This window comes from Styela clava, chromosome 3 (assembly GCF_964204865.1).
Source record: "Styela clava chromosome 3, kaStyClav1.hap1.2, whole genome shotgun sequence".
Lineage (NCBI taxonomy): Eukaryota > Metazoa > Chordata > Ascidiacea > Stolidobranchia > Styelidae > Styela > Styela clava.
The window spans coordinates 25,429,657-25,450,305 of NC_135252.1; the positions used below are offsets into that span (position 1 = coordinate 25,429,657).

A 20,649-nucleotide genomic window follows, 5' to 3' on the forward strand; every position below is an offset into this window, starting at 1 on the left:
ATTATCATTCATTTATAATACAATCAAATGTAACTAAGTATCAAGTCTAACAATTTTTAAGTGATTTGTGGCCCATCTAAAATTATTTCTGTGGCTATGGGCCACTGGTTGGGAACCGATGGTCTAAACAAAGTCAGACATTTTCATACAATCTTGTCACAATCACAGGATAACAATTTGGTGTACAATCCTTACACCACAATTAATTCGTAGGCAGTGATTAAACGCAAATGCGTATAATGCAAGGATGTCGTTGCAAAAGTGAAGACAAGCATTTCACAACTATAATACGCATACGGATCCACCTGCGCAAAGGCATATAGAGCAAGGAAAGGTGATTCTCTTGTTAGTAACTCCACAACAGTTAGTCTTTTTTACACCATTTGCTATCCGTCAGTCTTATTTACATAATTAAAATAGTTAGTATGGGGGGAGGGAGCTGACTATGATGACCGTATGGTCTCATCACTCTCTCACGCTATACCGAATAACTGTGATTTTGTATATTTTTTATTATTCCAAAACTCGTGTTTAGCTCTTGACAAAATAATAAATATCTCTTTTTCCTTGTGGTATTTACACTTCCATTACACATGGAACCGCTGTCGCCACATTGTTGCCCAATTAAAAATCAATAAAACGACGCGATAAAACAGCAGAACTTCACCGGAACATTTCGAACTGGTAATTAAAAGTTAAGTAAACAATTCGTGGGAAAGAAGCGAACCGAGAGTAATTGAGATTTAGTTGCATAATAAAATAGATTTGATTCACATTGCGCTAATGATTTGATTTCTGCGGTACGAACTATTCATCCTTCTTCGATGCTTTTGTGCCGGTGGATCCGTATGCAAATAATGCAAGGATGTGGTAACAATAGTCTGAGAGTGAAGATAACTATCCTGAGGGACTCAATAGTTTTGTTATTGAGACGAACCGTTACAGAAATATATGTGTGTCTGTTTGTGTTAGTGTGCAGCAAGACTTTTGAACAGACGTTGGCAAAGTACTGCCCGCGGGCCAAATCCAAATTCAGTCTGGCCCGCCTGATGCTACCACGACTGAACTGAGTCACACCGCCGCGACTACTTATCTATCTTCTATGCTTTTGTGCCGGTGAATCCGTATGCATATAGTGATTCAAGAGTCTTGCTGCACACTAACACAAATACTAAATATGCTCAAATACTAAACGTCATGTAGTAAGTACTTCTATAACTGAAAAATTAAATTACTAATATTTAATACCACTCGCTATTCCGAAACCTTTTTCTAGTTTACGCATCGTTTTGAATATCCATACAGGCAAACTTTATCATTATGAATAGAAAATAAAATAGGCTGAATGAACATTCGAAACATTGACTGAACTATATCGGTTCGGTTTTTACAAGTTGAGCGTGTGTAACTAACTTTATCAAAAACTAGATGTTGGTGATGTAGGTTAGGATATTGTGTACAGTGATTTCCTTATCCCCTACTTTTAATGTGTGATACCACACTCAAAATCTTAATTAAATAAACTTTTATTTAATTTTCCAGAAAATGGCGATTTTACAGATGCAGGTGTAGGTCAAACACATGACACAGTTTCATAAGTAGAAATAGTCTTCATCCCTCACAACTAACAACAAGATATCAATCATACCCTAAATTTGAATACACCCCTACTAAAATGAAAAGCTGAGGAACATATTTTTGCGTACTGATCTGTAAGTTCTTACTCTGTTTACAAATGACTCGCTACTTCGGTGTATACACGCTTAACCAATATGTTTTATGAACAACGTAATATCATCCCACAACACAAATAAACAAATCTAAGTAATCACAAATTAACATCACAATAATACGGCGTTACTCCGCAATAATATTAGTTGAAACACTTTCAAAACTGATTGAAACAACTATTCTTTCTTTACAAATGATGCTTTAGGTTTAGATAACAACAATATGTAACGCATAATTGTACACCGTAATGCATAACTTCCCCCCTAAACTAGTCTCATAACTTTCGACACTAACCTGAAACCCAATACGACCTGTGCTGCTATTACAAGCTATCTATTCGATGTTAACATTCAACGAAAAGCTACCAAGCGGGATTTCTGGTTCTTAACTCTTTTCTTACCAACCAGAGAGATGAGTCGCGATTTATACTGGAATGGGTAAATACTTTTTTGTTAAAATCTTTGAGATTTGTCTAGCTTGGCACGTCCATGTGCTGTGCATATGTGTTCATGATTATGCTTGGCCGACCATGTTTGCCACATGACTTAAATTCTGGCGTGAAGTGAAAGGGTTAATTTTATTAGCTCGCTATAAATGTTGCCCCCAGGGCTGTTGTCGCTCTCACAGGTTCATCGTGACGTCATATTGTATGTCGAAAACTGAAGAATGATCAAACTTGAACCGGTTGTTCGCGGATTCGAGTTTAATATTTTCAACCGAAAAACAATAGATTTGGATTTAAGGGAATTCGAAGCAAAATAACAGACCCGTGAGATCTTGCTTTCAATAAACTAACATCAAAATATCTCGAGGGAAAGGAATGCAGAAAAAATATGTATACAGACGTATGTCATCAGTTTAATAAATGCGGATTTGATAAGTCGAATCGCATTGTTGGCCATTTCAAACTTAAGTTCGAGTTCGAGTTCTCAACAAGATTAAAGCTGAACTGATTGCCTCTAATTCAAATTTAATTGTTCGAATCGAACTGTCAGCATAGTCAAATCGAATTTAAGAAGTCCCATGAAGCTTCACCGATCCGAAGCAATTTTGCTTGGTGGTGGACACTTATGGCACGATTGTGAAGCTTTGCTCTCCCGAGACTTTCAATGCACTCACGTAAAATATCTTAAGGAGGGGGGGGTGGGGGGGTTGAGGATAGTCAATAAAACATATATATATAATATAAATATTTATACAGACGCATGTCGTTATTAAATTCTGATACAGTTGGTCGAATCGAATTTTTGGTTCAATCGGGAGGTAAGGAAATTTGATCTAAGTTAAAACACAAATAGCAACCCTCAAATATTGCTTATCTTTGTTCTCATGATTTATTGCTTTCAACAAACTCACATGAAATATCTCGGGGGGAGGGGCAATAGCGATAAGGTGACTTGAGGATATATATCTTGATACAGAAGTACCTCATCAGATCATTAAGTTCGGATATGATTATATTCGAATCGGATTATCGACGAATCGAATTGAACTCATAGACCTACGTTTTCTGAAATCGACATGTTTTTGTGAAGGGAATGATACTTGTAACAGCCAGCCATACACGAATATGTTTCCATCCCACATAGTTTAGATCAATAAGATCTTTTCTTATTCGAACTTTTCTTTTAGCGAATATATCTCGTGGGAAAGGAGAACCGTTAAAACGGCTCAATCATATGGTGGCTTATCATCCAATTGGAACAATACTTGACATAAACGAATAAAATGCCAAGAGAAACTGTAGCTATATAGCAGGGCTGTGCAACATTTTTTCGGTAGACCATATTACCAACTTTAGGCATCAGCACGGGCCACACAAAAAAATTAGTTTTACCATGCGGGAAAGGCGAGAGAATGCGGCAAATGCTCAGCCTTGCAGGATAAAGGCACCGGATAAAACGGCGAAAAATTTAACGCAGCGACAAGAGAAAAAAATTATGTATTTTTACTTACATGAGCAGAGTGCTGACAAGAGCCACAAGTAATGGCTTGTCGGGCTGGGTTGTGGCCCGCGGGACACCTGTTGCGCACCCCTGCTATATAGGAATATAGAGATTTAATATTTGCACTCACCCAGAGCCAGAGGTATATAACTCAAATCTGAACAGAGTTATATGCGAGCACGAAAATATGAAGATCTAACGGGAGGTCGCTGTGAAGAAGTGAATTCCACATTATTGAAACTGGCCATCAAGTAATTCAAGTCATAAAGAACGAGAAAGAGAGTATAGTTACGTCACAATACCTGTTATAAATACTGAATTTGCAATTTCAGCTATAAACGGCATTTCATCGCAACCATGGCTGATAACTTTACGGCTGATGTATCTAGCCAAGAGATTGAGTCCATAGCACCACCTTGCGTGAACACTGTATATCTAAATCTGAAAGAAGAGGAATTTAAGTTGCTGCCTCTGAAGCATTCGCCGAATGAGGTGAGTGTTAATGTGAAAAATAAGTTATTTGGCCCTATTAAAACAAAAGCCTGAAATTTGCTCAATGCAAGCAATATTTGACGAGGAAAAATACGCAGCATTCAGTCTAGGTATTAAAATAATAAATCACTTTAAATTTTCAACTGAATTTACGAAGAAACCGAAGTACTTTGCAGGTTATATAAGTTAAATTATTTACATTGCTGTGCTCAGAGGCGTATCCAGGAATTTTTGAATGAGGTTTATGTCTACAGCGAATGCTAACGCAACAACAAGTTCGAGGCTTTTATCTATTCTAAACCTAAATTTTAATTTCGTTAAAACCAAAGTGGGATAGATTAACCTTGCAGAAAATACATCGATCTAGTATCATTACTAAGATACCATTTTGCATAATTACCTCGGAGTAGGAAAAGACCTAAGACGCCTTAAATCATACATTTGAACCACGACCTCTCGTCCGGTTGCCAGTCAATGTTTGGTTCATGTTCATTTTAGGCGCTCGGGCGATAGCGGTGGAGGATGCTATATTCAATTATAAATTTCAGACCCCCATCCCTTTTCTTTTTTCTGCGCAACGGTGGCAATCGCGTTCCCAACGCGCAACTCAATGCTCAAATCTTTGTTCTTTGAGCTCTAGCCAATGCAGTATAAAATTCTTTCCTATTCCGTCACAGATCAGGTCGGCTCTGAAGTCTGTTCAGCATAGATTGGACGAAGTTGATTCGTCGAATAAGCTGATCAAGCAAAAGATCGAGTCGATGTTAAACCAAATCATGTCGTACAAGAGCAGATGGACGATATTTCAGGTTGGGAATGTTTGAAAAATTTGAATTCGCTAGTCTGTGCGGGAGACGGGTGATCACTTCGTTAATTAACCCATACGTCGTTCTCGTTTTTATTTTTATGACGTTGCGACGGTTTCACTCTAAAAAACTATGTCCTCTGTTGTATAATGAACTATCATTTCCTTTTCAATTCCAAAGAATTTTCTTTGTTGTTTTTCGTTTAAATTAAACTGTATAACGTCGTTCGCAGAGGTAAGACCTACAAGGCCGTAACAGTTGCGCATCTAGGGCATTGCAGACAGGGTTAGTGATATGGGTGCCATTTGGACACGACACAAAAAGAGCGAAAAGTCTTTATCGTAAAATGTTTGAATAAAATAATTTCATTTTGGAAATAGTATAAACTGGTTTATTTTATTCAAATAATAACGTACATATATCTAATATCAACAAAACTCGTTAAAAATAGTCAGTCAACAGCCAAGAGTTCGCATTTTTAAACTTTACTATGGGCGCAATTTTACGTAGATAGGCCACTGGGCTATAATGACGTAACAACGGCGGTATCTAGAACGCAAAAAGGTAAAACATAAAGTGTTAAACTATTTCACTTATGTTCGGCGGGCCATATTTAATTGTTACGCGGGCCATAATTGGCCCGCGGTTTGGGAACAACTGCTTTAGACCAAGCTATGTTGGCGTCTTTAACAAAGGCAAGACCCACAAAGCCCGCCTCATATATATATATCAGTCGTTTCTTGTTCATGTCAAAGCGGGCAAGCATGTAAATGTTTTAGGCAAAATTGCGAATCAGCTGATAAAGGGGTGACCAGTAAAACGAGCTGGACTCACGTCTTAAAGTTGGCTATTATTATAACTAACCCTAATTTACACCCGAGCGAGTTTGGGTGCGGACTATTGTTTTATATTTTTCATTTTCTTTGACTACACATCGACTGCAAAGCAGATTATTTCTACAGGAGGAAAGAAACAATATTTTAAAAAATATTTCGGATCCTGAAACAAAACCGAAAATAGACACGACTGCTGGAGATTACGAGAAGATGACAGAAGTGAAGAAAGATGATAATGATGTCATAGTTGGAGATTATAACAAATATAGAGACTACAAAAAGCAATGTGACAAAACAAAGCAACCATTGTTGAAGTTAAAAAATGTTCGATGACATTTTCTCGTGATTTTTGCAATTTTATTTTCTATTTTTACAAAAAACATTTTCGTATTTCTTTTAAATATTTTTACGCATATGCATCTTACCTTAAGTAAAGGATGGTACGAAATATTCAATTTTTTTTTTTATGAAAATTTAAATCTAAGTCCCGGGCTTTCAACTAAAAGTAGAAAAAATAGAAGAACTGAAAGTCATATTGACGCACTATGAGCTGTGCGTAGGTTTATTAGGCGAGAGGTTGATCTATGGCTTGTTTTGCTATTATATTGTTATTCTTGTTGGTAATTTTACTTTTGTTGTTGTGAAAATATCGCTTTTTTCATCGACTAGTCAACCAATTGCTTTGAAATTTACGGTGGTTAGGGATTGTATTTTTGCTAGAAGGCTATTACTTTTATTTATTGTTGATACAGAGTTGTCAGTATATAGGGAATAAAATGAGACTTGAAATTGGTCAAATCAACTTTGTCAGGAAAGCAGTTAGGTGGAATTCTACAAATAGATAAAAACCAGCGGTTGATCTAGGGGAGCGGCTCAATCTTATGTTGATGGACGAGATAAATAAAGTTCGGCGATCGGCCTTCTCTGCCTGCGTAAAGCCTGTCAGCGCTAACAGTATCACCATCGGAGCCAACCACAAACAAGCTATGTTAATCTCAGAATATGGCACAGCCATGGATTGCTTGACCCGGTTCTAAAATTCCGGGGTGGGCAAACTGCGGCCCGTGGCCGGATCCGGCCAACCGAAGTGTTTCATCCGGTACATCTGTGTCTGCTGAAATTACGACTATAGTTTTTATGGATATAAATCTCCGTTGAAATAATCGAGGAAAATAACGTCATAATGACCCCGATTGTTACATTGTGCATCTTATTATTATACAAACGTTAGCCAAGCTGTTGGACTAGCTCCTGCTGTCCTGCTGCACACCAACACAAATGTATTTCTTCGGTCTGTTTTGGCCCGGCGAAACGTTACAGAAATACATTTGTGTTAGTGTGCAGCAGGACTCTTGGATTGCATAGTCTGGCATTTCTATTCCTGCTACAGCATCTTTGAATTATACGCATATAGATTCACTAGCGCAAAGACATTGAGGAAGGATTGTGAGTTAGTATCGGGTAACCTCTACTGATAGTTATATAAACATGCAAGCTGCTATTTTAAACTGAACTAAATTTTCTAATAGTATTTGTGGATGTCTAGCGCTATCAGGCTCGCACATAATATGGCACTCCCGTAGTCTGTGTACCAGGTTAGGGTTAGACCATAATTTTATTCCGATTTACCTTATTTTAGCTCTATTACGAGTTCGGGGACTGTCGGTGTTAGCCAAGTAAATATCCCCCTGCCTACAGGCTCTCGTCCCTTTACACAATTTGATGTGAAGTAGGCGGACAAAACTAGTTACCTTCGTATGGGTACACATACTTCTGGAGCGACAAGAATTCTGCCTTTGCTTAATTTTTGAAACACAAGGCGACAAGTCCTTACTCAACATGATAATAAAAACAAACAAAGATGGATTGAATCTGAATAAAAATACTTTATTTCGAGAAAAATGCATATATTCATATCGGGCATGAAGCGAAGAAAAACGTGCATAGTATGTTTGTTTTATCCATGGCCATATTTAAATGTGCATCAAAATTAAATTGTAGAACCGAGCACCGAGTGTGCCACAAATTGATCGGGTTTAAATGGGGGGTTTACGTATTAGTTTGAAGTCAGTAATAGAATTTGGTGAAGTTACCACCCTGATTCACAAATTTGAGCCGGTTAAAGGGTAGTCACAGTTACGGGTCAGTCACCTATTTTTTTTCTCGAAAATCCAGAATATTTTTTTAAAAAGCATTGTCGTTTAATAGAAACGTATTAAATACAGAACACAGCTCAAATCAAATTGGAATCTCAGCTCGAAATCACCAACAGATTTTTTAAATTAACTCCTCAAACGCCAGCCACCCAACATAAAGCTTGTTTAGTAACAGTTATGGTGATCACTGTATTACTGGTTGTTACGGGTTAACAGTGCAAAATAAAGGAAACAGTGCAAATATTTTTCAGTTGCCGATCAATGTCATTACAATGTGTGATATTTCCAAATGATTCAGTTTAATAAACTAAGTTTAGGATAACTGCAACAGTGAATAAGAAAATCATTGTTAATGCACGAAATTGGATTATTGTGAACTGGAAATCTGCATAGAAAATAGTTCAAACGTTGAAACTTATATTATGTATAAAGGTTTATATGGAATAATTTTTGAAATAAGACAATGGCGTTATTAAGCAGGACTTAATCATTTAAAAATCAGCAATATTATTAGAATTTTAATGTCAATTTGAATTATATAGTTTGCAGCATTTTGCAGGAAATGAATTACGTCATCAAATATGGCACCACCAAGTGCAGTAAATTGTTTACTTTTATTTTAAGTCTATCAAATATGACGTCACGATTCTCTGATATTGTGTAGGTGCACGAATTAAACAATAAACAAAAAGAGATTCTGGGTAAATAAATAATATATATATATATCTTATTTCTTTATCACACTTAAGCCATATGTGGGACCTGACACTTCTGTAGCTTCAGTAGTGCATAGTAAAAGGAAATTAAATTTCCGGGAAATTCCGAAATTTAAAAATATCTTTTACAGTATTCTAATGACGCCACCAAATACGACGTCATCGTTTAAAATAAATAACAGCATTTTGCAATTAGGTCTATGACGTCACCGAATATGACGTCAAATTTTTCTGAAATATCAGGTACAGTGAAAAATGGCGTCAGCATTTTCTAAGAAACTTATAGGAAAATTACAGCAATATTACTAGAATTTTCGTCAACTAATGTTACGTCACGATTTTTTAATATTGTAGGTGCACGAATAAAACAAATAAATAAATAAAAATCTGCGTAAATAAAGAATATTTTGTTTCCTTATCCCACTTGAGCCTACCCTGACAGCATTAGTAGCACATAACTCAAATGGGATTATTCTGCAAACACAATTGTACGTAGGACTCTCACATATAAAGCATCTAATCAAAAATTTTATGGAACTGTTGGAAAAATACAGCAATATTACTAGAATCCCCAAGTCAATTAAAATTCATACGGTGGATAAAAAACTCTTTTGTGAGGGAATTAAATATATTCGACTAGGACGGTAAGAAAAATTCAATGAACGAGAGCAGGGGTTGTAAAACGTCACGATTTTTCTGATATTAAAGGTACACGAATAAAACAAAAAAACAAAATGAAAATCTGGGTAAATAAAGAATATATTGTTTCCTTATCACACTTGAGCCTAGACCTGACAGCATTAGTCACACATTATTCATATGGGATTATTCTGCAAACGTAACTGTACGTAGGACTTTAAAATATAAAGCGTTAAAAACTTTATGAACTTGTAGGAAAAATACAGCAATATTACTAGTATTCCCGAGTCAATTTGAATTGATGCAGTGGAAAAAACTCTTTTGTAACGGAATTTAATGCATTGGGAACGGGAGAAAAATCCAATGAACTAGGGAAGGGGTTGTCAAACGGTGGGGCGCCCCACAAGGGGGCTTAGACACTTTTTTGAAAGTGGGGGGGGGAGCTGATTGGGTATTTTAAATCAGGGGTGTGCGACCTTTAATACAGAAGGGCCAGAATCAAATAACTGGGTGAAACCGCGGGCTTTACTTTATTTAACATAGGCTTTCTAGTAGTTGCACAAAACTTCAGGTTATTCATGACATGCGTTGTTTTCTTCAGCCAAGCTGGCTGTTAGGCATTATAACGTAAATAAAAAAAAATTCAGTTTTGGGCTTGGAATCCACTCGCACGTATCAGATTAAAATAAATTAAAAACTCGTTTCGCGGGCCACAAAATTTTTCTATGTGGGCCGCATTTGGCCCGCGGGCAGCAGGTTGCACAGCAGGTTATATTTTTATAAGACCGTGGCGGTAGTGCATAGAAAAATGAATACAGACAATGTTGAAAATTTATACTTTGCAGTAAAAGTATGACGTCATCAAATGTGACGTCATTTTTGCAATGAATCATTGGCGAATCAAATAGGGCATCACCATCTTTAAAATTTAGGAGTACAAAAAATTATTAATAAAATTCTGGGTAAATAAAATAAATATATATCATTCCTTTATCACACTTAAGCCGTATGTGGGATCTGGCTGCATTATCTAATAAAGAATTAACTCGAAATTACTAAAATTTTGAAGTCGATTCGATAATAACGGCTAATCATACTGACTTTATTGGGCGTTCAAACAGAGGAAGATTGTCAGATTGGACATACCGAATCAGCCCTCCTTTTGGGGATTCTGTGATTGAAAATAGCAAATCGGCCCTTCTTTTGGGAATGCCTGATTGAAAATAACGAATTAGCCCTCCTTTTGGGGACTATCAAATTAAAAATAATATATGAGCCTTTCTTTTGGGCATTGTCGTGTTTAAAATAACGTATCAGCCCTTCTATGGGATTATTAGATTAGAAATAAAAACCTGCCCTCTTCTTGGGATTATCAGATTGAAAATAACAAATCAGTCCTCGTTTTGGGGATATTTAAGTTCGCATAGAACACGGCTCAAACATGCAATACGTGAAGCATTTTAATGTTTGAAGGGACCACATTCCTTTTTGATTCGTCCCACATTTTATTACATTTAGAGTGAATTGATGGGCTTGGAGGTTTAAATTTGGAATTTTCAACTTTTGGAGAGAGAATTAGACTCGACGCCCTAACTCTGCGACAATAGCGCACTCTCGGAATAGGATGCAGATAAGAGAGATATAATAACATAATAGAATTCCAGATATGACGGTTTATGACAGGCGGCATTGACAGATTAAAATCATAGCTGAGATAACAGTGGAGATGGATAAGCGAATAGAAATTCCATATAGAGGACTTCCGGATTGAAAAGATTGTCAGTGTGGTGGTTTGAAAACTGATATTTCAAAGTATGGTTAATATGTGGTTCTCAGCCTATGGGAAAATTTTTTTGGGTCGTTTCTTTTTTTTTTCCAAATAAGAGTGTACGCTCTAAAATGGGACTTTGTTTCATTTAAATATGAAGACGCCGCATAATCATTTTTTAGTTTAAATATCTAATAATTTGTTTTGAGATGAACATTCAACAAAACGTTTTATTCTGCATTTAGCAGCGTTGTTAGTTGAGCAAGTCCATCCGAGCCAAAATAAATTGAGTTTGAACGAAAAACAATTCTGTTTTTTCGACTTATCATTAGCTTAGCATAAATATAACGTTGTTCAGAGCTTTTTTCGGAGAAAACGAGAGTTAACACTTCAAAATATTTTCTGAATAAATATTTCACGTTAGCAGGACAGCTACTCTTGGGCCTTTAGAACATCTTTCAGCTCGTTTTCGAACTTTTCGTCATCACTGACGTCACCGTCGAAGTCAGCGACGTCATTTTCACGCAGGAAGGTCATAAACTCCTTTGTAATCTCGTCGTTTTCGTCCCCATTGTCGTAATCGCTCAGGAACTCGTCATCAAAGACTGGATCAAAATCTCCGTCTGATAAAAACAAAAGAGCGATAAATACGAAGTAGTAAGGGTATGCAAACGCTATCAGTACAGTGTTCACGTTTAACGCACAGTAAGCGCAATTTTTAATTCTGATGACGTCATCGCACAAAATAAAAACGAATTTCTTAGAACCAACAAGATTTTTTCCAAAATAGCCTTCTAGCGGCAAGTGCAATCTTTAACCACTGTAAATTTTCAAAGCAATTGATCAAGTAATTGAAGTTGTTTCCATAACAATAAGAGGAAAAATACCAACAATAACTACAACATAATAACAAAACGAGTTATATGTAGCTTTCGTATCCAACAAGAGAGTACTACACTAATATTATGGGCTGAATAATATTGTTTTTAAAAAAATAATAAGTGGGCAAGTTTCCCATTCTCGGCATGGGCTGATAACAGAGAGGCGCTATTCGCCAAGTAATTAATCAGTCTACTAATTTGGAGGAAGATATGACTTCTTTAAGTTATGTAAATTGAAATTAGTTCTTTCGTAACGAAAAAGTTTATTTTTTCACTACAATAACTATAAAATAAACATTTTATGGAACCAATTTGTATCCAAACGGTTTGCTCACTTGGTGTCGCCACGGAGTAGAAAAGGTCCGTACTGAAAATATTGAACGATCCTCGACTTGAAATTTGCAGCCTATTGGTTTGCATTACATGGATACAACTATATGGACATATTGGCTTTTATTTATACGAAATCTCAATGACTGATAGGGCCATCGCTAAGCGAAAGTTAGAAACGGGCCATGAAAAATTGGGTCCCCCTGCCGTAGGGCATAATTTTATTTCTTTTTTCCTTATTTTAGTTCTATTACGAGTTCGAGGACTGTCCGGTTATTAAAGTGAATATCCCCTGCCCATAGGTTTCGGTCCCTTTACACAACTTGACGTAAAATAGGCGAACAAAATTAGTTACCTCCATATTGTTACACATACTACTGCGCAAACATATTAAACGTTGAATAGCAACTGGTCTGGATTATTAATAGCAATACATTTTGTTGTTCACACTCTTTTCACTCCAAAAAAGGCTTGGTAAAAGCATTCACCCTTTGGGTAAAAGCTCCAATAGAAGCGCTGGAATCTTGCATTAATCACTGAATTTATTACACCCTGCGCGAAGTGGTAAGTAAGCGATTGAATTTGAGAATTTTACGCTGCGATGATCCATCGCTTTGACCATTTTGGTCTCCGAGTTTACTGGTTAACATCTGGTAAAATACAAACGCTAAACTGGTTAAACTAGGGGGTCTTAAACTGGGCCTTTGACTCGACATCACCAACGTATATTACCAGTTGACATAGAAAGCACCGCACAGTAGAACAGTTACAATACGACTATCACGTATTGCAAGGACAACCAAAGACATTAAACACAGATGGCGCTATAGTGTCTCTTACGTCATATTGCAACATTTACCAGTTTCAATTTGCGGTGACCATTCGCGATTAATTTAATTTTTTGATCGTTTAATAAACGTGCGCACGAACTTACCGATGGAAGCATATTGAAAGCAATACTGGGTATTTATAGAAGGGCCGGGAGGCTGCGAAAGCGTCGAAAATGAGTCACGAAACATGAAAGTTTGAAAACCATTGGGGTAAACTATATCGTTCGCTTCTTACGAGCTGGACATGTGTTACAATAAACCATTTTTGTCGGCGGCCATATAACCAACTTCCCATATCTAGCCGGGCGACACAGAAAAAAATATTAGTTTTTCCATCCGGTAGAGTCAAGAAAAGAGAATGCGGCTATTTCTAAGTCTTGCAGTAATAATGGCACCTCGCAAAACGAGGAAATATTTAACGCAGTGACAAGAGCGAAAACAGTATGTATTTTTACGCATTTGAGCGACTTTTCAAATATAAGCTGTCGGATTAGAAAAATCTGAGTGTTGACGAGAGCCATACTGAATGGCTAGGCAGGCTGGATTGTGGCCCGCAGGACGCCTGTTGCACACCCCTGCTATAGAGTCTGTTTGTCGCTGCTGGTTATAAATGGTCATATGTGATGCTATATGGTTTGCGCAAATAGGAAATTTTCAGTTCGTCAAAAGTATTCTATGTCATATAGTTACGTACCTTCGTCACCTGGCATAGGTGGAGTCGGTTCGGTGGTTGTAGTGGTCGTAGTTGTGGGGGGTTGTTCGGGTGTGGTAGTTGTAGTGGTGGTGGTAGTTGGCTTGGGAGTGGTAGTAGTAGTAGTCGTGGTGGTTGTAGTGGTAGTAGTTGTGGGGGGTTGTTCGGGTGTGGTAGTTGTAGTGGTGGTGGTAGTTGGTTTGGGGGTGGTCGTAGTAGTGGTCGTAGAGGTGGTAGTTGTATTCGGTCTAAGCGTAGTGGTCGTGGTAGTTGGTTTGGGGGTGGTCGTAGTAGTGGTCGTAGAGGTGGTAGTTGTATCCGGTCTAAGCGTAGTGGTCGTGGTAGTTGGTTTGGGTGTGGTAGTGGTGGTAGTTGTATTCGGTCTAAGCGTGGTAGTTGTGGTAGTCGGTACAGGCTTGAAAATCGTTGTTGTAGTCTTTGTCGTAGGCCTGGTAGTATATATGACAGCACGAGTAGTTCTGACACGGGTCCTGAAAACAATTGTGTTGTGTTTCAATGCTGTAACATTTTTCAATATTGTTGAAACTTAAGGTCGCCGACTCAATCCGACCTTAACTATTGTAGAGCCTATGCGAAATAGATTGTCCCGCGGCCTAGTCTGAGTAGAATGAATATTAATAACTAAAAATAGTATTTTGCAATATAAAATTATTTGGTCTTCACATGTTATTACCTTTTATCTAAGTACAAACTCAAGATTAAAGTAACTTCACTTTTTGAGTCTCGCATGTACATAATAAACTATATACAGCTACGCGATGCCATATATTGGTTGAAGCATTGAAAATATGGACAATTATATTTGCCGTTACCGATTGCTATTGGTATTAATAGAGTGTAGGTGGCATTGTGACAAAACAAACGCTCTTCCTGATATATTGTGGAGCAACAAACAGTAACGTCCGATATGAAATAGTAATAATCATAGTTTTCCTTGCATTTAGGGGAATAAATTTTTTCAATTCTGAAAGAACGAGCATTGGATACCAAACCACGGTCCGCGAGTTAATTACGGCCTGCGTAACTGTTTAAAATAACCCGCCGAACTTAAGTGAAATTGTTTAACACCTTTTTGCGTTCTAGATACCGCCAATCGTTACGTCATTATCACAGTAAGCACGTGTATTATTCGTAACAATTCAATTATACCGGTATCTTAATTATATGTACTGGTACCAGTATTTGTGGCATTGTCATGATGGAAAGTATCTTCTAAGACCGGCTTTGTAGTTTTAGACGTGATTGGAGTCAAATTTTTGTCAGCAATCGGATTTTTTTTTATCTTAGTTAATTATCTTCGCTATCATAGCCCTAGTTTTGGATCATGTTTTGTCAAACCGTTAGACCGATGTTTTGAATCAAATCCGCAATATTTTTCAATTAAGTTAGAAGACTTATGCAACTATTTTTCGTTTGCGCAACATTGATTTGAATGACCATACTTTTTTAAAAAGTAAATGAACAGTTCTGTTGTCAAGTTGAAGTCAACTATTTCTCGAACCCGAAAATTCAAGGCTAAATTTGCTAACCTTGTCATATATACTGTATATAAAAAATATCATACCGTTCGATCACAATGTGGGCGACTACTATGCAAATCAAACTTCCTGACACATTGTGATGTAATAAATTACTAGTCATAATCCACCAAGAATGGGCATTGTTTACTTGCGGGTTGGTTGTAACTGCGAAGATATCCGGCCGCGCTCAATCAAATACAACCACATATGTGTTGGCGGCTATACTACGTTACTATATTACGTGAAACATATGGAAATCACTTCGCCTGGCGTTAAATTAGCTGAATAAAGGATCTGTCGTACAACGCCCGCGCCACTAATGCAAAAATGTTAGATTTGAGAAGACACTGCCGATACATGTTAATATAACAAACTCTTGTCACGATTAGGAATGATTTAAAAATGCGAATATACAGCGCAATCTGTTTTCCTAACCCTATCTGGATAATTACGCGATAGCTTAGTGGTTACAGCGATCTATATTACTTATATTGGCATCGTGTGTTAAAAATCTGAAACTACGAAAACAGATTTGAACAAATTTTGAACTCTCAAACAGAATCCTTTATCAAAATGTTTTTAAATCCCGGGCTCCAATTTAATGTGCAACACATCACTGAGTTTGTATTATTTGATGCCATGGCCCCCTTAGTACAAGGGTACAGAGCTTTATTACAATTGAAATTGCATGGCTTTCATTAGGGGTCATGTCTGGAAAGATAAATCATTCCAAATAACATTCCAAAAATTCGCTTCGCGCTGTCATTAAACAACTTTTGGTACTCCCGTAGTATGTGAACCAAGATGGCGGACGTAGTATGTATACCAGATTAGGATTAGACCATAATTTCAGATAAAATACTACGGAAGTCACTTGGCTAGTCCCCGAACTCGTAATAGAACTGATATAAGAAAATTTGGAATAAAATTATGATCTAATCCTAACCTGGTACACATACTACGTTCCGGGGTCCGCCATTTTTGTTCACATACTACGGGATCGCCCAACTTTTTTAGCCGTATAGTAATTCCTAACTATAGGGAATACCGACCATCAGTGTCAAGGCGCTTCCGACAAAAGATTACAACTACTTGAGCATAAGGCGCTCGTTGGTAATATTCTTTTCAATAAAAATATTCGACCGCCCCTAGAAACATTTTTTATGCAATTTACTTGAATTTTAACATTTCATAAAATCTTCAGGCGTAGTTAATGCTAAGTTATATATTATACATATGGCATGTATTTTATTAACAAAAATTACTTTTTAACTAAATATAACTCATGAATGATTTCGATAACACTGGCGTTTGAATTTCTTTTACAAAAACGTGGACGTTTACAGAAAAATTTCTGCGCACCCCTTCATATAGATACGCTAGCGCTCCGAAAGTCTGTGCATCAAGATGACGGACATCAGAACGTAGTATGTGTACCAAGTTAGGGTTAGACCATAATTTTCATTATTTTAGTTCCATTATGAGTTCGGAGACTAGCCAAGTGACTCCCGTAGTATTATGGCCTAATCCTAACCTGTTACACATACTACATACTACGTTCCGGTGTCCGCCATCTTGGTTCACATACTTCGGGGAGTACCGATACGCCTCATAGGAAAATGTTAATGAGAGTTGACATGAAGATTCATTCAAACCACTGATTTCAAACTTTTTTCTCAAGCGAGCAAACTTTTTTTAAAAAAAAATTGGTAAAATCTCGCTACCAGGGACAAGCTCAAATATTAAACGGCACTTATTACTTTCATGGCCGCAAACTTAACGAATAATATAAAACAATCCTTTCCACATAACATTTATTCTGTCACAAAATTACCCCGAAGTGGGAAGGCAGCGCATGTTTGCGATCAGTGAGTTTTTGAAATGATCACATGGCTTTACCTGGCAAAATGAATTTTGCCAAGTTTTTACGCTTTGATGCTTCCCACAAATACTATTGCTATTGAGCCATACTTCAATACCAAATATAAAATAAAAAATAAAATTAGTGACCTTGGGGTTTTTGTTGAAAAAAAAACAAGCGACACAAGAAAATTTGCAAGCGACCTGGTAAATACATGTGTAGACAACAATGTAACAGCAGGCTTTAGAAAGCTCTGATAAACAAATCAAGATTTGCATTTATTCATGTCTTTGTACCGAACGGACAGGATACCTCGCATCTAGGGGCGAAAAGAATAAAAGCTTAAATAACGAACCTGCAACGTCTACGTCCATATCTGCGACCCCCATATCGTCTACGCGGTCTCGGGCAGATCCTGAATCGTCTGAAGACATATCTGTGACAGAAGCGACGGCGTCCGTACCTTCTCACACCGTATCTCCTCACCCCGTATCTGAAATATAATTGAAATATGAGTTAAATCAGGATTTTTCAATCAGGGCTCTGGGATTCTACAGGATCCCGTAGAGTAGTTCTCTGGCGACCACGAGCAAGGTCCGCGATTGATACTTTAATTTTTAGTTATATTGACAACAACTAATTGACTGTGGTTAGTTTTAATCTGTGACTGTAATGCTTTTTTTTGGCGCTCCCGTAGTATGTGCACCAAGATGGCGCACAACCTGAACCTAACCTGGTACACATACTATGTTCAGATTGTGCGCCATCTTGGTGCATATACAACCGGAGCAACTTTTTTTGTTTTCTTGTTCGAATTTTTGTAATCATACGTGGATCATAAGCAACTCTAATCGACTCGAATCGATTTACAATTTATCAAAGATTCGCAAAGACATTAGGTGATCTGAATCGACTCGATAGTCGGATGACCCATAACTTGTCTTGAATTGCAACTGAATGTTTCCTATCTTTTACATGACACCGAACTGAGTGAGTGATGGTGAACCGCTCAGAGCGAATTCTTTTTGACACTGAATGGTGGAAAATGATTTACCTAAAAACCAAGCATAAAACAGATGATTTTCCTAACTCACCTTCTGACAGGCACACGATATCTGCGTCTCCTTTTGTTTCCATACCGCCCATAGTGAGCATGCACGATACAAAGGCAGAGGAACAAGACAAACACTATCTTAAGATTCATCTGAAACGCATAAATGCATAGTTTTTTAAATAAGAAAGATAGACCGAAATGCTTAAAAACGGTGTATGCGAGGTTGAAGACCATTGAAAATGCTATTCAACTTTCTTCACCTCGCTATGAACCAATCAACTACAAAAATGTTTGGCTGAACGGCCGTTGTTTTACTTGTTTTACATATGTCGGCGTTTGCTAACGCGTGCTTCACGTATATTTTCTATAGTCTCATCAGCCAATGTCATTTTAGTGGCCGCCGATTCCTACGCTCAGAGATTGTTTTTTTGAATGAGTGCGCGTTGTTTTAACCATATTCTCAGATGAAAAATGTGCTCAAATTAGTCTAAGTGTAGTCAGGTTCTGATCTGGCTTCCCATTTAAATTTTACCTTTTATCGAATAAAAGGCTGACCCCCATCGTGCTATATCAATATATTCATAACTGCTTATTTGCCTAAAAGTCTTTCCCCTCGAACACCTGTGTCTGCTCGCAACCTGAAGCGTGCTGACTGACTTATACGCCCTTCTGTGAGCGTCACTGCTCTGTCGAATGCACTGAAGATAATATTTCCATAAAAAGAGGAAACATGACGTCATAGTGTTCCCAGACAACTATTGCGTAAATTCTACAAACTAAAAGTTCACTCTGAGAATATTTTGTTTGACACTTGGAGGCTTTTAGCATTCAGGGTCCCCTGTTTATCATTCCAGTACAATTTATATTGTTTATTTGGTTGATAGATTAGAAATCACATCGTGTTCAAACAATTCATGCTTAACAAAGTGAAAACACCCTGTGAAATAATCTTATTAAACGATGAAATTAGGAAGAACCGCGAGTTTTCTTGTAAAGGGAAATGTAAAATCAGTTCCTCATGTCCTCTTGGCAGCCACGCGCCACAGGTTGTGGACCGCTCACCTAAGATAAAGAGAATTTAAGAAAACAGACTACCGGTGGGCCGATAACAGCACAAAACTCGAACCCGAGCACAAATTCTTCCTGCGAAGTATAACTTGACTTTAAATCTAACTACAAATAATTTTCCTTTCAACTCTGTAAAATTCCATTACCAATTATTCGACAACAAGGCATATGGCAGCTTTTTGATTATCTCAATAGAATATGACACCACAATTGGAAAATATATCCGGACTAACCTATTTCCTCCACTCTTATCTTTTTGTTGAATCAAAGTGAGGAAATGCGTCGCCAGGGTTAAATAAGAGCACAATATCATTTACCGATACGGCATTATAAAATCCCAAATTCAAATTACAGCTAAATTACGTGCCTTCCTGCAGCACAATTGAAATTTCGAAATTATCCGCATCACGCTGATAATAAAAATTTGAATTTACTGAATTTACCCCGTAACTATATAATAGAATAAGCAGTGGTTCTCAAACCTTTCAAGCCGCGCCTCATTGGGAATTTTTCAAGTCTCGCGCCCACCTCAAAAATAACTAGCTAAGAATAAGCTACGAATAACGTATAATAAGGCGAAAGTATGTTTTATTCAAAAACACGTTGAAAATACGTGGACGTAATCGCAATCTCTATACAATAAAGAAATGTAAATATACAAAATAAGGCGAGCAAGATCAAATCTAGCAATTATTTTTATTTTTAATTAGCTTCACGCCCTCTTTTAAATTGTCCTCTTGCGGGGCCACGCCCCACCGTTTGAGAACCACTGTAGATGGATCCATTGCATTGGCGTTTATTTTTACTCCATATCTTTCGTTGCTTATAATATTTTTATTTTCCCTTAACTGAGTATCTGCAACTTGGTCGCATTTTGCCCAGAAATGAGTCTTTTAATCCTGATTGGCGGCGGGTATAGCTATTAGCACTTAGGTGGTCGCTAGTAACTTTGCGCACTGATGGGCTCTAAAATGTTTTTTAATTGTCGAGTTAGACCACTGATTCTCAACGAATGGGCCACTGCTGGACTATAGGAACATTTCCAAGTGGGCCACAAGCCTATTAAAAATTACTATCGTTATTGGAAAGTTTAGTTTCATTTGTGTCTTTATAGTCAAATTTTCATTGATGCTGCTGCTTTTATTGAGGTAAAAGTATTTATTTTTGCAAAAAGAGTCTTGTTTTTCTTGTAGTTTTCTCCTTGCATGAGAAAGTTAGTGGGCCCCAGAATTTTCATGCAACGAAAGTGGGCCACGAAAGAAAAAAGGTTGAGAACCATTGAGTTAGACCGTAACAGCTAGCG

At 37.3% G+C, this 20,649-nt stretch overlaps 2 protein-coding genes across 2 annotated transcripts; one reads left to right on the forward strand and one right to left on the reverse strand.

The window, feature by feature from the left end:
• Nucleotides 1–3,980: 3,980 nt before the first annotated feature.
• LOC120342959 (uncharacterized) lies at nucleotides 3,981–6,227 on the forward strand. The gene is made up of 3 exons (XM_039412017.2): nucleotides 3,981–4,169; nucleotides 4,847–4,978; nucleotides 5,938–6,227. Exons 1-3 carry the CDS (start codon nucleotides 4,035–4,037, stop codon nucleotides 6,142–6,144), a joined length of 474 nt encoding a protein of 157 aa, XP_039267951.2. The 5' UTR covers nucleotides 3,981–4,034; the 3' UTR covers nucleotides 6,145–6,227.
• A 1,446-nt stretch (nucleotides 6,228–7,673) lies between these two features.
• Nucleotides 7,674–18,449, reverse strand: LOC120343276 (uncharacterized). Its single transcript, XM_078110814.1, has 4 exons — nucleotides 18,319–18,449; nucleotides 17,580–17,717; nucleotides 13,826–14,313; nucleotides 7,674–11,713 (listed from the first exon to the last, which is right to left on the reverse strand). Exons 1-4 carry the CDS (start codon nucleotides 18,426–18,428, stop codon nucleotides 11,523–11,525), a joined length of 927 nt encoding a protein of 308 aa, XP_077966940.1. The 5' UTR covers nucleotides 18,429–18,449; the 3' UTR covers nucleotides 7,674–11,522.
• Nucleotides 18,450–20,649: the final 2,200 nt, after the last annotated feature.

What these genes read in the sequence shown, in the direction of transcription:
- LOC120342959 (XM_039412017.2), top strand. Translation starts at nt 4,035, where the DNA reads ATGGCTGATAACTTTACGGCTGATGTATCTAGCCAAGAGATTGAGTCC. An exon ending in TGAAGCATTCGCCGAATGAG is followed by an intron (nt 4,170 to 4,846) that starts GTGAGTGTTAAT and finishes ATTCCGTCACAG; the next exon opens with ATCAGGTCGGCTCTGAAGTC. An exon ending in GCAGATGGACGATATTTCAG is followed by an intron (nt 4,979 to 5,937) that starts GTTGGGAATGTT and finishes TTATTTCTACAG; the next exon opens with GAGGAAAGAAACAATATTTT.
- LOC120343276 (XM_078110814.1), bottom strand. Translation starts at nt 18,428, where the DNA reads ATGAATCTTAAGATAGTGTTTGTCTTGTTCCTCTGCCTTTGTATCGTG. An exon ending in TATCGTGTGCCTGTCAGAAG is followed by an intron (nt 17,718 to 18,318) that starts GTGAGTTAGGAA and finishes ATTATATTTCAG; the next exon opens with ATACGGGGTGAGGAGATACG. An exon ending in ACCTATGCCAGGTGACGAAG is followed by an intron (nt 11,714 to 13,825) that starts GTACGTAACTAT and finishes TGTTTTTATCAG; the next exon opens with ACGGAGATTTTGATCCAGTC.